We start from the raw sequence: 16,863 nt of genomic DNA on the forward strand, positions 1-16,863 counted from the left end.
TGCTTGGCTTAGGCTTATCTGCACATAGACGATGACATGGGAGAGGAGCATCCCAGCTGGCCCTGTTCACCTAAAACCTCCTTGAGGAGGCCAGCTGGCCCTGTTCACCTAAAACCTCCTGGAGGAGGTGAGCTGGCCCTGTTCACCTAAAACCTCCTGGAGCAGCACAGCTGGCCCTGTACACCTAAAACCTCCTGGAGGAGGCCAGCTGGTCCTGTTCAACTAAAACCTCCTGGAGGAGTCCAGCTGGCCCTGTTCACCGAAGACCTCCTGGAGGAGGCCAGCTGGCCCTGTTCACCGAAGACCTCCTGGAGGAGGCCAGCTGGGCCTGTTCATCTAAAACCTCCTGGAGGAGGCCAGCTGGCCCTGTTCACCGAAGACCTCCTGGAGGAGGCCAGCTGGGGCTGTTCATCTAAAACCTCCTAGAGCAGTGCAGCTTACCTAAGACCTCCTGGAGGAGGCCAGCTGGCCCTGTTCACCTAAAACCTCCTGGAGGAGGCCAGCTGGCCCTGTTCACCTAAGACCTCCTGGAGGAGGCCAGCCCCCAAAGTTATCCAAAACAACATGCAGGCCTGTACTCACAATATCCTTCAGCAGGAAGCTGAGATTAGATTTCAAAAAGGGTGGGAGTGGCAGACAATTACAAAACACATCTAAAAAAAGGACTGCTGTAGGAAACACATGTAAGTCCTATAATCGATTCAACATTCATTTATTTGGCTTGTGTACAGTGGTTATTCCGCTCACAGAGAGCACAAAACAAAACACAAAACTGTGGAACAAATATACCTTTTATATTTATACTTTACTGGCTCAGTTAGTAGCTAAAACTACAACAGAACACTGTGTACCTGATTAAAACCAGAGAAAATATACAAAAGTAACTATAATAGTTTTAATACTTGCTTAAGTCATATCAATTAACAACTGTTTATATACATTTATTTTCAATCGACTGACAAATCAAAGACAACGACATAACAAATATATTTAAATTACAGCTTGATAAAAATAATATATGACAATGACATTAAATTGTCTGGTTAGGTCTTTTAAGTGCTATCTATTTGGATACATGGCTGGTAAGATAACGAGCACTAAACTGAGTAAGCAGTTATTTTCAGTCGTCGTTTCTCCGCAGAGAGACGCAAGTGGTCCGTTCAGGTACAGTAACAGTTCTTCACGCACCTCAGAAGAGATTCTGTTAGGATCCGACTCATCGAAAAACGTACAGTAGTATTCCAAGGCAAAAAGGTTTGTTTTAGGTGTCTGATGCGTTCAAAGTGGTAGAATGATGCCTCCGGCTCTGAGGTCACACACGCAGCCACGGGGAGAACACGCACGAACGCGAATGTACACCAACACGCTCACCTCCATAATCCAGCTCCCCAGATCCAATCTTTGGCAGAACTTCCCAAAAAATAAAAAATAAACGGACCAGTGAAGCTGCTAATGGTGACCTTGTTTAGGAAGGTGAAGGTATGAGAAGCCAGAACGGCAGGTCATGTGATCGCCCATACTAATGAAAGGTGCCGAGTAGTGGTTTGAATTCTTGCAGCATTGGGCTAAACACTGAAAAGGGGAGTCTCCCTCCTCCCCAGACATTCACATAATTAATTACAAACACAAACAATTATTAGCCAAGATAATGATTAGCAGCAACAGCTAAAACCTCCCTAGCAATAACAAAACAACTAGTATATGATTGGCATTTGTGTAATTAGCATTTGTAAATAACCCCAGGCTAATGTCCTGAGGACAGGGTTACACATGTGCTTTAGAGAAAGTAGTAGGACACGTTTTCCAGACCCTTCTGTCTCTGTCACAGGCAGACTCCTGTCTGAGTTTGATGGATGGGGTCACTGTTTGTCTTGTTCTGTGGCTCTTTCAGTCCATTCGCCCAAGAACACCCCCCCCCCTCCCAGCACAGCTAGCAGTCCGTCTGCTGGCTGGAGAGGGGGCTCTCTATGGAGGACAGGCTGGTGGGGCTCATGCAGATATGGGACGTCTTAAACATGGACGAGATATAGAACGCCTATGAGGCAGAAAGAGACGGAAATTAGAGATGCAGAGGGACATACAGGTAGACAGAGGTTAATGACAGTCACCCACATGCTAGATACACACAGGGAAATACAGGGGTGTATTCAGGGGTGAGGCCAGAGGGGCACTGGCCTGAGCTGAAAGCTGATTGGCCACCAGAGTGCTCCTCCCCTGTCACTCACTGATTCAAAACATATCATTGGCTAAAGAGGGCCAAGGTGAGCCCCTTCGTATCAATTATGGCCCTCGTTACACTGCCCCACCTTCATGCTTGGGGAAAGGCAAGAGAGACAGCCACTCACCACCCAGTACGCAGTGAGCGCCCCCTGCAGGAAGCCCGTCAGCACATCGGTGGGGTGGTGCCGGTAGTCAGAGATCCGGCTCAGGCCTGTGTAGACGGCCAGCAGCACCAGGAGGAACTGCAGCATGGGCCGCAGCAGCCGCGCCCCCCGCCATGTGAACCGTGCCTGCAGGTAGAACTGAGAGGGGGAGGGCCGGAGGTCACATGACAGCAGCGCCAGTCAGCTGACCGCAGTGTGAACACCTGCATCGTGGGAGTCGGAAGAGTCGCTGGTCTGTCTGAATCAGTGTATGTTATAATGGGCCTGCATAACATATGTCAGTAATACTGCAACTGTGTCTTTAATTATAAATCATAAAATTCACATGGCAATATATGGCTTAACATTTTCAGGAATTAATTTAGTAATAAACCAGCAGTGTACTATACTCTATTCAAAGCATTACAAAGTAGTATAATGTAGTATACTCTTAATACTACTGACAATACATCTGTTACTGATTTTCTACCCTAATTCGACTGAATTCAACCACAAATAACATGTCTGTCTCCTTGTAAAGTCCATTTTGCCGCGATAAGATAAGAACAGTTTGGTTAAATGAGACCTTCCATGAGGCTATCAAAGGCCATTACATTAAAAACGATGTTCACCTGCGTCACTCCCAGAGTGGGAAAGCAAGGGGGCGCTGTTACATGAGGGATACAGTGGTTAAGAAGCTCGCAGTGGATTGGAGAGCTAAGCCTAACCCTAACCCTAACCCTAACCCTGAACTGTTCTGCACTGTAATTCAGGTTCAGACTGGATGGCCAGATCAAGATCCTCTGCTTCATTTTCCCATATCTACATCTACATGCATGTGCGTGCCTATAAGTAGCATTTCACAATCACAGCGACATCATCGCCCTCTGCTGTGACTGACAGCCCTAACAGCCAATTACAGCGCACGCGTGCCTGCCAATCAACAGCCACCTGTCTGCACAAGCTGGGCCACATTTCTGTCAGCACGGGCGTGCACGCGCTTCCCAAAGCCCAGCTGTGCCGCCCCAGGCGCTAACGTGTGTGAAATGCGGTTGGAACGAGAGGCGGGCGGGGAGGCGGGGCTTACCGCCAGGTATAGCAATGTGTACATGGCGAAGGAGGCGTGTCCTGAGAAGAAGGACTTCCTGCAGAGGACAGGAAATGCAGAGGAAAAAAGGTTACCTATCACCTTCTCAGCATGTCAACAAACACACGCCCCACACACACACAACGGGATTTAGGTGGCTAACAGGCAGTGTTTTGAGTTGATATATTTCCAGTCGCCTGTTCTGGACACCCAGAGAGAAACTCTCACCTGGCCTCCTCCACCATCTTGTCCTTCCGCTTGCAGGTGAAGTCGGAGACGTACTCTCCTGGCGAGCAGCCAAGTGAGGCGTAGCTGACGTTGCAAACGGACAGGAAGTGCGGCCGCAGGCGTCCCACGCCCAGTTTGGCCATGTTGGTGAGCGACTGTCCCACACAGCAGCCGAACAGGAAGCTGCCCAGCTCCTTGTACAGCGTAGAGATGTAGAGGTTGCGTACGAAGGCGCGCGAATGTACGCCGCGATAACGCACGCGGTAGCATTCGCCCAGGGCGATCTGGCGAGCGAGAGGGAAGACGGAGATCTGTCATTTATTTTTCCCCTGCATGCAATCAGATTCCCAGGCGTTTTCATTCATTATTAATTCCTGTAGAGCTCATAGGTCAATGGGACACCAGAAAATACACACTTCAGGATATCGAACCTGGATGCATGGATCAGAACATTACAACTCCATCCATTGATCCATCTCTCCATCCATCCATCCCTCCATCCATCCATCCACCACAAGTTTGTGGGGACATCAAAATGCATAAACAAGAACACCAGAACACTGTAAGCAGAGACCATCTGGAATTACTAAATGTTCTGTAAGTGACCAATCGTGCCTAATAAGATGAGTCATGTGACCCAGGGAGAGCTTAAGATCGGAACAGCATATGCTTAACGTGTAACCATTGGTCAGTGTCGTTAACGGTCGTGACCTGAACACCCCAAAGAACGTATCTGTAACTGCAGAGGGGCATTGTGGGTAAGCGGGCTCTCTTACCGTGAGCCCCGTGATGATGATGCCGCCGGAAATAAGCACGCTGTCAGGGATGGACTCGCTCTCCATGTACGGGTACATGATGCTGGTGTCCCCGCAGAAGAAGCCCCTCTTGTATGCCACCACCACCTTGAACTCGCAGACGAAGAAGGGGATCGACACTGGGGAGGGGAGAGCGGAGGTCAGCCGCGAGTATTCACGTGTGCCTGCGTGTATCTGCACTGACATCTGCATCTCCCAGCATTCCCACCACACAGAGGTATGCAAGGGGCATGCGGGCACAGCACCCAGCCCACACCGGGGGCCAGGAACATCTGTAACCACTCTCAGCTTAACGCCTGGCTGCACACAGACATGCTCACCAACATGCTCCGCTCATTCCCCCCCACACTCCGACTGCGCTCCTATGTTCACACAGAGTCCCTGTGTTACTGTGTCGAAGCACATAGACCAGCTGTGTCCTGGAGCCTTGCACTGTCACCCTGACGTGTGAAAGTGTGTGTTGTGTGTATGGATGTGCGTAGAGAGCCTCATTCAGCCATGTCTGACAGTCATTTATCAGTGGACCTCTTACAACCTCCGGGTTGCTCTGTCTAAACCATCAAGGTCTCCCTCCCCAGACAAAACAAACAACACACAAAGCGCTTTGATTTGGCCGCATCGCTGGAGCGTGACCAATCATTAACCTGCACACCGTCCAGGGAGTCCCAGCGCGTTCCGGCTCGCACAAGAGCAGGGACACAAAGGCACGGGGTCAAGGGCCGCAGAGCGATAAGGTTATATGTACACGACCCCCCCGGGTTATCCGAGCCTGCTGGGGTCGGCGTGACCGTGCCGTGAACCCACCCTCGTTTCCTGGTGCCTGGGGAAGCACGTAGCCACGGGGTCGTGGGGGGGGGATGAGCCTCCATCTGCTGGGCTAATATGTAACACTAAACCACAGCACTGAGACGGGGGGGGGGGGCTGTTCCGAGAAGCCGCTGTCCATGAGCGCTTGAGCCAGGAGCATAAGAGAGAGGCAGTGCAGATGATTGTGGAAGGCCCGGATGGGGGGGGGGGGGGGGGGTTTGTGGTGGCAGACCAACCTTTACTCAACCCCCGAGACCCATCTGGGGGCCTGAGTGGGCAAAAACCACTGGGATCCAGCAGAGGAGAAATGAAAAAGACGATGCGATTCTCTACCCTGTCGGCGGCGGCGGCTCATCCAGAGCCCTGGGCGCCTCACCACGCTGGCATGCGCCTTTGGACCCCCCCCCCTACCGTCCGGGCTCGGTTCAAAGTTACAAGTGTCTCGCCAGCGAGGAAGTGAGGATTAATCATCCAAGCCGCACTCTGTGAGCAGAACGCTGGGCTCAGCGGCTATAAGGGAGAGGAGACCCCGCCCTCATTCAGGCTACAGGGGCTGGGGTGGGGTGGGGGGGGCTCGGCAACCCCAGCCTCATTCAGGATATGGGGGCTGGGGGGGGGGACTCGACGAGGCTGCCAGTCCAGCTGGCTCACACACATGCCCACCCCCTCCAGTTGACTCAGTACCTCAAGGTACCAGCAAACAGTAAGGTGCTGTGGGAGAAAATTCTTCTTCCCCTGGTGAACAAGGAGCATTTGCACTGGCGAATGGAGATAACGCCTGTTAATCATTACCGCTCCATTTAAATAACTCGGTTTGACAAATACAAGGGGTCAGCCAACGGCGCCGCTCACGTCAGCATCCTGGAACGGCCCCCTCTGTTTATTGATGGGGTGTGTGCGCGCCTGTATGCGCCGGCCTGCGCCCCCAGTCCTCTAGCCAAAGACGCACAGGCCAGGGTGGGATGGGCTGGGGTGGGTGTATGTCATAACAGGCCCGGTATGCCAGCAGGAAGAACAACTGTATCCCAGGCGACCAATAAATCACCACGGCGACCGCTTCGTGTTGTCACAGGTCGCTCGGGACAGGAGGTTCTCAGCAGCGAAATAAATGTGAAGCGTAAACAACATTGAAATATAGCTAGTACCTCTATTATCCTTGTGGCTATTAACATTCACTAAATGTAACGTCAATTATGATGTCAATGCAGGCCCCGTAATGCGTACCCAGAATGCACCGGGGAACAGGGAGGGAAAGTAAAATCCAAATTTGAATCAGTTGTATGGGTTGTTTTTTTTTCTTGGATGTTACAGCGTTTATATCCGTCTCCTGTAATGAGCTCTGGCTCACGTTAATGAGGCCAGAGCGGCACGTCGGAGCTAATTAGCGAATGGCGGCCATCTTTGCTTCACCTCAATGACGGATTAGCATATTTAAACATTGGCGAGGTGGGAAAAGAAAAGCTAAGCTAAGGGTCCACGTCTGGGCCTGGGACGCGTTCCAGAAGCAAGAGCTTTGTGTAGCAGAACGATGCCACTGGACCATCATGCTAAGTACTTGACAGCGGCAATGATGTGAAGCGCTGATGCCAGGAATGACACCAGAAGTATTCCGGGTTCCTGAGGATCTGGGGGGTGCGCTTCAGCCTGTCCCAGACTGGCATACTGGAATAACCCTGATTGCCAGTGGATCCCAGCGGGAAGAGAAGCCGAGGCAGACGGGTTAATCTGGCGCGCGTGCGACATATTTACCGATGGCTATGGAGGGCGCGTCCCGCACTGAGGAAGCCCAACATGCTGAGCGTGTCTGGGAACCAGAAGGTTCTGCAAGACTGGAAAATCCCCTGGAAGTAAAAGTGTGTGAGTGAAAACAGGTCAGCGAGGGAGTGAGTGTGTGAGCGAACGAGTGGGGCGAGTGAGGAGGCAAGAGGGAGAGACAAACACGGGTCATGCTGCTCCCGCTGTCTGCGGGGATCTCCGAGCTTCCATCACTTACTGGTTCCCAGGTTGCCCAGAGGGGAGGTCACTGGGAGAGCAGGGAACTGAACCAAACCAGGTGAAGCAGGGTGGCGAGAAGGACAGACCAGACACCCAGACGGGGGGCATCCTACTCCTGTTAACATTAGTTTAGAGGCTCACGTGCTGGAAGTCATTCATGCTAAACTTTCATTCTGTTTTTATCAACCTTCTCCCAGGATTCACCCCCCCCCCCCCCGCTGCTGGTGACGCCCTGGAGAGACATCAGGGACTCTTTGCTACGCTGCACCTCACCCTAGGATCTCATCCCACTCCACTGCTCACTGCGTACTTTCCGACACACTAGAGTGTTGTATATATTGTAAGCAAACAACTCCCGTCTGACTGATATCAGCGCTGATTATCATTCTGCAGAGGTGTATGGGCGGGTTGAGGGTTACTGAGGTGGAGGAGGGGGGGGGGGGCTGTAAATGAGCGGCATTGTTCTAGCTGGAGGCCTGTTTTTCTGCCCGGCCCGCATCACCCCCCCCCCTGCCCAACCCGACAGGGAAAACAAATGGAGACAGACGATCGGAAACGAAAGCAGCTCCGAGATCCCCTGGATGGAGCAGGTGCTCAGTCTCTCACACACAAGGTCAAAGATTTCATAAAGCGGCAGAAACCTTATCTGGGGGGGTTACTGTTTCTTTTTTTTCTCCAAATCCCAAATGAAAAGCTGAACTGCACAATCTCTCCAGGGGGGTTTAGTGGAACAACAGCAAAATGGGTCCATCGGGTGGCACTAATGACATTCATTGATTTCCTGGAAGAACCCAGTGCACCCAAAATCACCAGCTCTCATGCTTCTCAGATCCTCTTCGTCCTTCCTCCGACAAACTGTGCTCACTCTCCCAACGTGCCAATTAATTAAGTAGCAAACCTTAGGTAAATAAAAAAAATTATGTCAAGAATGGAAAAATAAACAAAGACCTTGCTTGCCAGCCAGCCAATTAAATAGTTAACAGATTTAAGAAAACGCCCATGCCAAACAAGTACACATAAGCGACCTGCCCTCACGTGTGACTTTCATAATGACCTCCAAGCGGCCCAATCCCGTCTGCCGCAAGCTTTGCGGTCACGAATGCACCCCTCTGCCCACACTCAATTGACCACCTGCACGCAGACCGCAGACGGGGCAATCACTGGGTACAATGGGTGGGTGTCCAGGACTACCGTTTCCCTGGCAACAGCTGTGAAGGCAAATCGACTGAAGATTCCATCCTTGCTCAACCTACAGATAAGTGGTTCTCCATCGTTGTCTCGACTGCGTATGCCCCGTTCCAAACGTGAAATCCCACAAACCCAGACCAAACCTATGACCAGACGGACTTTGGTCATCCTAGGGTTAGGGTTAGGGTTAGGGTTAGAGAAACTCATTACTATAAGTGAATGTGCTCCGCTGTTTAACCGTGCTCTGATTCTATTGATGAGCGTCAATAATTAAACAGGCATGTGTCACGTCCGTGTCGGGCACGGTTGTGGTTCGTTGCACCGCAGAAGTGCGGCGAGAATACGTCAGCACAATTTATTAAGGGATATCTCAGCAGCAGAAGAAAATACCCGGTATCTTTTGAGTCCTCAGGCATGTACAGAGCAAGGCCTTGTACGCACACATGCGCACGGACACATGCGCACGCTCATTCCCCACGGAATGTTCCGAGACATTCCGGGCCTCAGACGCTGGGCGTGCCACGGCACGTCAGACCCGATCTGCCTCACTCGGCAGCTTTCCGTGCCAGGAGACACGCCGGGACACACCCCTCACAATACCCTCACCCACGGCCACAAAGCCGGACCCACTCCCCGAACACCCTGCAGTCTTAAACACGGCCAGGTAAACACAAGGAAGGGCCAGGAAAGAGGGATGAGATAGAGGTGGAGATAGGCTTTTGAGGTTTTCAGACAGGTACCCGTGTTGACCCACCCAGACTGTGATGTCTAGCAGCCTGCAAGTCTGAATCTACTACATTTCTCTGTAAATCCCAACAGTCTGTCCTAGTCCTGCCTGCTTCACTGCCGTAAATCAGCCGGCACACACCTGATCAGGCACCATAACAGCTAAATCCAACATGACGGCCAGTGCCGTGGAAAACGAGGTCCCCACCCCTCACATTCTGCAGGAATGTCATTTACCCCCAACCTGGGTATTTTTCCCTTTCAAATTAGAAGCAGGATTGAAGGGTGTTAGGTTTATTGCCTCTAACCAACATGCTCCGCTCATTCCCCCCCACACTCCGACTGTGCTCCTATGTTCACACAGAGTCCCTGTGTTACTGTGTCGAAGCACATAGACCAGCTGTGTCCTGGAGCCTTGCACTGTCACCCTGACGTGTGAAAGTGTGTGTTGTGTGTATAGATGTGCGTAGAGAGCCTCATTCAGCCATGTCTGACAGTCATTTAATCTGCCGTAATAAAAGCGGCCCCTCCCACCCAGATCTGATTCGTGCCCCCCCTGACTGATTCGACACAAAGCCGGCTGCGTGTCCTGGCATGCTATCAGACAACACAACACACACAAAAAACAGTACCTGTGTTATTGCCCTTTGACCCCTCCAGCTGGACTCTCAGCCTAACCTCAGGGTTACCAAGGAGCCCACTGGGACCATTAAGCCCCGACAAACAGCCATGCACACACACTTCAGGCCAGGACATGCACAGAGCTGCCCCCGTCACCTCCTGTGAGCCAGGCTTCCTGTGAGCTTCCAAACTCCATTCACACAGTTCACAGTCACAAACTGAAAATGTATGAAAAGCCCCCGATGGCTGTTATTCAGTACTGCACCTGCATGTAAGGGACATAAAAACCGGCAGAGCAAAGCGACATACTGGGACGCTACTGGTTTCTGGGGAAGCGCTGATCCCATAAGAAGAGGCAGAGAAAACCAAAGGGCCACTTCCTGTCCATCTGACATCTTTAAATCCTCAAATCAGGTGACACTGGTTCAACACGGAGCTGGTCCTCACGAAGTGTTAGTCCTATTATTTTTTTAAAAAGGAGGGGGGGTCACTTCATTCCCAAATTAGGACATTTTTCCTTTGTGTGCTGTCACAATGTTTTAGCAATACCACTGATTCTTGTGGCATCACGATAAACAAATCCCCCATCCTCTGGTGTTAAAGGTGACACAAGGGGGGGGGGGGGGGGCAGAGAAAAAGGGAAGTGTGGAAACAGAGAGGTCATGGCAATGCTGTGGCCCGAGTGATGAGGTCACCCCATCCTGGCTAAGAATATGCGGAACCTGCGTTGGTGTTTATGTCCAAATTTGGTAGCAAACCCGGCATGGGAAATGACCAATCACAAAAAGGGGGCTTTGGATATTGCTTACAGCTAACAGCCAAAGGTGTAGGAGAATTTTCAAATTGGGGGGGGGGGGGAGACAACATAATTATTTAAATATAAAGATGTGTATGTATTGGAGGGTTGAATGAAGCCATCCTACATATTGGGGGAGTACATGCCCTCCCCATCCCCCCCCCCCCAGTTCCTACACCCCTGCTAACAGCTGAGCTTTGGAACAGGTGGAAACACTGCTTCGGTGAGCGAACCATTAGGTTAATGACTAAACAACCTGCGATCACCCAGGGTGAGCTTAAAGACCAGGGGAAAAGATACACTGATTAAATACGAGGTGTGGAGGAACCTGAAAGCTCAGCCCTCGTTGACCAGTTGGCCATACCCAATGCCATAAGCCTCCTGGATCTCTATCCCATACAGCCAACGTCCTGTCACTCGCTCAGGCCAGGGCCGAACCTGAGGAGGCTGGATTACAGCCATGACCTATACTGGAGCTGAACTTCTGAATGGGAGAGTCCGCGCATGGCGGTGAGTCACGGCCGCTAACTGCTAATGCCATAGCCAGCGGCAGACTGCAGCCACGCCAGGCAGGTGAAAGTGATCCCATTTGCCTTTGGGAAGCACGGCAGGGCCATAACTGCCCCTGTAGGGACCTGCCTGGCTGCTTCGACGGGTTCCCAGTAATCTAAGCTTTTATGTAACCATTCTCCCAGAGAGGCGACCACGCGTTAATCTGTGGCTTTCCATTCACTGCCGCCGCCGCACATTTCCTTCTAACCCCCATCCTATACCTGCCGACACTTCTCTAAGTATAACTGCTTCATTTATTGCCAGGGTTTCTTCCAGTAGCTATGGTTACACTCCGAAGTCAACAGCAATCGTACGCCTGCAATGAAACAAAAACGTTGTTTTTGCATTAAGTGGCGACGCATCTTGTTTTGCTTCCCTCCAGAAGCTTCTGTGGGATTCCTCAAACACGTCCACATATTTCTTTGCCCCTGAGAACAGAAATTAACGCAAGTCTCCTCGCAGATTTCTCTAATTAGCTTACATAACACTGCAGAAAATTTGGCAGTAAACGATGCGGCCCTGGCTTGGATAATGCGGCGCTTAAATGGGATTTCTGAACAGAGGGGATATTTATTTGCATTCCCCATAATTCCCCGCGCCTCGATGTCGCCATAGGAACCGGAGCTTATCCCCCCCCTCCCAGCCGGACACCTTACAAGCTGGGCTGCATGGACTCTCAATATGCATGGAGGCGGTGGACTCTTTCCTCCCCCCCCCCCCTCCCATGAAAGGCAGACTTTCATGAGGATTCAATTTTGCCCTCTGCACGGCTGCTCTGGGAGAATTCCTGGCGTGCTTTTCTTCAATTACTAGACCAGCCACGAAAATGCATAAAAACAAGGGGGCTGATCACCACCCACCCCAAATCCTGCCTGATCTAAAGGAATAATTGCCTGTAACAAACACGCAAAAAAGCAGATTGCTTTTCAACTACGTTTAAAAGACAAAACTAAGTCATATCGCATACAGAAACTTAGATAGTCAAAATAAATAGGGATGACAGTTTCGTCCAAAAACTGTTGACAAGAGAAGTCGGAACCAGAAGATAAAAAGTTCAGATACCAAGTGGGTCCTCTCTTACGGCCCTATTACTTATAATCACTTCGGCAGAATTTAAAAACGAAGTAGCCTAATTGTGTGTGCAAGTGGGCTATATTTGTTTTAAGGAACAGAAGTAATTCTGTGAAAACCAATGCTCAAACCACAAGTTAGTACTATGGGGTTTGCAAGCTAAGAGCGGCGTTGGCTGTGATCGGTACAGGCGGGTCATCCTGAAAAGTAACCAGATGTTTACCTAAGAAGAGACAGAGGATGTCCAAGCCCACCAGCATCTTGCTCTGGTTGCACGGTGACTTGTGCATAGGGTCGAGATCGGTCGCGGCGACGGCATGCTTCTTCCCGGTGCCGTTCTGCCTCGGTGCCTCGTCGTCTCCCCCACCGCCGGTGAGCCGGTTTTGAAGCTCGGCGTCCCTCAGCGACACGACGGCGTCCCGCTTCTGCATGTCCCCCGGCCGTCAGTCCGGTTTCAAGGAGCCGATCCGCACTTTTCCAGCATGAAATGCCACTGAGACAAATGCATGAGGACCTAGGGGTTTGCGGCGGTACTTCAAAACCCCTCCGACAATAAACAAGATTATCGAGAAAACTTTTAAAAAGTCAAGTACTGCAGTCAAGCTGAAACGGCGCGTCTGAAAATGCACGTGTTTAAAATAACAAAAACAGCCGAGAAAGACAACCTCGACCCTTTCCTGAACTGTAAAATATAAATTTCATCATATTAGTGGTTTTAGAAAAAACTTTTGCCTTTAACAGAAGTTGACGTGCAAACTACACGTCACTCGCAAAACCTAAGAAGTGAATTAGCGCAGCCCGGTCTTGAAAACACAGAGTCCGGTGCACAGTGCAGGAGGGATCGGTAGGGTCTCCTGCTCCCTTGCAGTCCCCATTGCGTCTTTCGCGGCCAGTTCGCTTCACATCTGCCGAATCTCTGTCCTTCCCCAGGCGGCCGCCTTTTCACACCCGATAGCTGTGCTCCTCCTCCTCAGCTGTACGCACCAAAATAAAACAACACTTCCCCAACCCAGACTCCCCAGCATTGCGTCCTTTCTATTAATGTGCTATATGTCTCACTTGTACGTCACTTAATTAGGACAAAGGCATCCGCTTAAAGCAAATGCAAATATTTAGATTTACATTCGAGCCAAAAGCTCGAGCCATAAATGCTTACTCAGCCTAATACTGGCACTCGTTGCTTTCTCAATTACTTAAAATACGGAGGGCAATATTAACTCAACAGCAATGTAAAATGTTGAAGGGCAATCAAAACCTTTTTGATTAAACGTTAATTAGCCGTAACTAGTTGTATACAGATACCCTCCATTAACCGGTGATGCCAAAAGTTTTGTTCTTGCATTTAAGGACACGTTATTGTAACGATATAGGCTTAACTATCCGGGCTATTTGGGCTGAATTCAAACCGTATGAAACGTAGATCCCTATCGCCATATTGACATTTTGTTGGAAAAATTACATATTGATATCAATAGATTTAAATAAAATAAACAATGAAAAGAATAATGGGTCCTATATTTGATGTTTGAAATAGCCCTACATACACATAGGCCTACATATTAGTTTTTATTAATACAAGTCAGGTGTTCAGCACCAGCTTGGCTGGTGCTCGAAATGAATATATTTCTGGTTTAGCGCTGCCATATTTGGTGAAACGAAACAGAGGGTACTCATAAAATGTCACAAATATAAATGAAAGGAAAATGCCTTTTGCATTACAATTGTAGTTGTAAAATATGAGCAATTTACAATAAAAAAATGAAGAAAAGCTGTATGTTTAAGTTATGGAACGCTAAGCTAAAGTCTGCTAAACTTCAAGCAAATGACGAGGTTCACTGCTCACACAAATACAAAAGTGTGAACGCGACAATGGTTTCTGAAAGCTAACGTCACTCGTGAGCAGTGTGACATAAGCATGTGCACGTTTAATTTTTAAAGTAGACGTGTGCACGAGCCTTAATTGCAGACACCGTGTATGATACTGAGTGGCTGCCGTATATTGAACTTTGGAGCCTTTTCCTTCACTTGGTTCTCCACTGTAACTTGCAACACTGGGTCACATGGGTTACAGCACTAAACTTGGTCAAACCCGGCGATTTTTGAAAAACCACCTGGACACCCGGAAGGGGGCCCAAAACGAGGACGTGTCCGGCGAAAAACCCGATACACGGTGACCCTGTTCTGGTTGACACAAGATATCTGAAAGCAACTGGACCTTTGGACCTTTCCTGTTTGCTAAAACCAACAAAGAAGAGTTATAATTTAGAGCAAATATTCAGCTTCATGGGTGGCCCAATAGCACAGTGGCTTGCTGTGGTGCTTCATACCTCTAGAGACCAGAGTTTGAGTCTCTGCTCTGGATCTATGTGTGTGGAGCTTACATGTTCTGCTTGTGTCATTGTGGGGTTTCTCTAAATTTTCTGATATGTGGTTGCTTGGCGTTATGTAACTACACTGTATTGCTGGTTTAATTAATTTTTACAGAAAATTTGGTCCTTGGTTAAATAGGCCTACAGAAAGCTCCACACCTTAGATAGATAGATGCCTTATTAATCCCGAAGGAAGTTAATTTATCCGGGCAGATTTGGTGCGAGACCAGCTAGGAAGGTGGACGACCCAGTAGTGCAGGGTTCACGAGACAACAAGGGTTTATTTAACATGACTGAATACAGGGAAACACTAAAAAAGAAAATGAGACCACGAGGGGTCGAAACTAAAAAGGGGATAAAGTAACAAAACTAAATGATCTACAAAGGGAAATGGGCAGGGAATCAAAAATAGCAGCAAGACCATCAGCAACAACCATCAACAATCACAACGAACCACTGGCGAACTAAAACAGAGGCAGGAACTTAAATACAGGGGTATCAAGACTATCAAGGGGCAGGTGAGATTAATGAACAAGGTTGGGAAAACAGGTCACAGGTGAAACTAATTTACTCAAAGGAACTAAACCGGGAAACTAAGAACTAACCAAGGAACAGTATCTAACAATGGGGAATTACAGACAGGTAAAGACACAAGCAGGGGCACAAAGAACGAAACCAAAACCAAGTACAAATCACAAGACGCAGGAACAAGAAAACTCATACAAATGAAACACTAGTCAAGTCAAGTCAAGTTTATTTATAAAGCACTTTAAAAACAAGAATAACAGCTGACCAAAGTGCTGGTAACAAAATCCAAAAACAAAGGAGGTGGGATTCCACACACAACAGAGTGGTTAACAGGTAGCCAAATGGTCAGCTCATTGAGCCATGCGACCAATGGGGAGCGGGGAAACACTACTGACTAGGACAACGGGGGAAGGGACACAGAGTGACACAACAGGAGCTGACCCTGAGATTTTGTGTCATATGCTGTCTGGATCATACTCCAGGCTTTCTGTATTTTTCATGCATAAATACTAACCATTAACACAATTATCGACACAACCTAGCACTGACTTTGTGAAGGATAAGTACCATATACGTTAAAGTATGTCCATGCTTAGCCAAAACAGGCACCCCGGTTAGCAACTGGATCTGGGCCAATGTTTTGCAAAGATGCTGCATCTGATTGGTTGGTCCCGTCTCCTCTAGTTGCTTGGACCCACCTCCTCTACAATGTGATTGGTTATCTTTCTGACCCAATAATTTTTCGTCCTGTCCTCAGAAAAATTTTGTGTAAAACTCCCATGAGCCAAGGTAACTTGCTGCAGGACAAGGCCTAACGTTAACCGTTATTCAGGCAGGGAAATGTGCTGTTTCTCTGCTCACGTTGACTAGAAAATGAATGTTTGATTTTAACATTTTCATGGCATAATCTTCGTGTTATCAAAAGTGTTAGACATTATACCTACATTGATGTAAGAGATATTAAAGCGACTTATTCTGTATTTTGTTTTCCCTCTATTGTATTATACTATATAATTTTATTATACTACAAATGTCACATTTACATAGTCTAATCTTTAGTTATTCAATTATACATATAAAAAGGAAAGGGCACAGCTACAAAGACAAACACACAAACGTTCAGTAACAAGTACAATGACTGATTGAGGAAAAGAACAAAGGAAGGCACTGAAATACACTGATAACAAGGACTGACAAGGGGCTATAAGGAACTGGGAGCAACAAGGAGCAGGTGAAGTTAATTAGTGGAAAGAAAACTGAACATGATCCAGCCAGGGACACAGGGAGCAAAAATATATACATATTTGTATTTGCAGATCGATACATAGAAACCAGCTATAACCAATTCGCATTGCACTGGCATGAAAGTTCACAATGTGTCCATATTAAATAAGTGCACCAAATACAATTTGGGATGACCTTGGTATGCATCTTGTGTAAAAGTTTGGCATCAGTAAAACCCTAATTATTAACATAGAATGATGTTTATGCAATATATAAACAATATGCTTACTGAGTTGCAGTACTACAGAGACAAATATGTGAAGTAAAAATGACACATTTTTTAGTTTATTTATTATTTGCTGTCTGCTTAAGAAGAACGGAAGAAATAAAATTACACTATCTGTACCATATTGAATTGCAAAACACTATATTGTTTTGCATCGCAACGCGTTGAATTGTGTCGCAATCGGGGTGAACCGTGTCCTATCACATT

At 48.5% G+C, this 16,863-nt stretch overlaps 1 protein-coding gene across 1 annotated transcript; it reads right to left on the reverse strand.

The window, feature by feature from the left end:
• Nucleotides 1-695: 695 nt before the first annotated feature.
• On the reverse strand, nucleotides 696-13,251 carry LOC111849232 (phospholipid phosphatase 3-like). Its single transcript, XM_023821948.2, has 6 exons — nucleotides 12,473-13,251; nucleotides 4,455-4,612; nucleotides 3,679-3,962; nucleotides 3,451-3,508; nucleotides 2,346-2,522; nucleotides 696-2,035 (listed from the first exon to the last, which is right to left on the reverse strand). The coding sequence occupies exons 1-6, from the start codon at nucleotides 12,678-12,680 to the stop codon at nucleotides 1,931-1,933; spliced, it is 990 nt and encodes a 329-aa protein (XP_023677716.1). The 5' UTR covers nucleotides 12,681-13,251; the 3' UTR covers nucleotides 696-1,930.
• Between the last annotated feature and the right edge of the window lie 3,612 nt (nucleotides 13,252-16,863).

Source organism: Paramormyrops kingsleyae, chromosome 22, assembly GCF_048594095.1.
Source record: "Paramormyrops kingsleyae isolate MSU_618 chromosome 22, PKINGS_0.4, whole genome shotgun sequence".
NCBI classification, from domain to species: Eukaryota; Metazoa; Chordata; class Actinopteri; order Osteoglossiformes; family Mormyridae; genus Paramormyrops; species Paramormyrops kingsleyae.

Bases quoted from the DNA above. Each gene is read 5' to 3' on its own strand.
- LOC111849232 (XM_023821948.2), bottom strand. From the start codon at position 12,680: ATGCAGAAGCGGGACGCCGTCGTGTCGCTGAGGGACGCCGAGCTTCAA. The intron at 3,509-3,678 runs GTGAGAGTTTCT...TGTCCTCTGCAG, and splicing joins AAGATGGTGGAGGAGGCCAG to GAAGTCCTTCTTCTCAGGAC. The intron at 2,036-2,345 runs GTGAGTGGCTGT...TCTGCCTCATAG, and splicing joins CGCTCACTGCGTACTGGGTG to GCGTTCTATATCTCGTCCAT.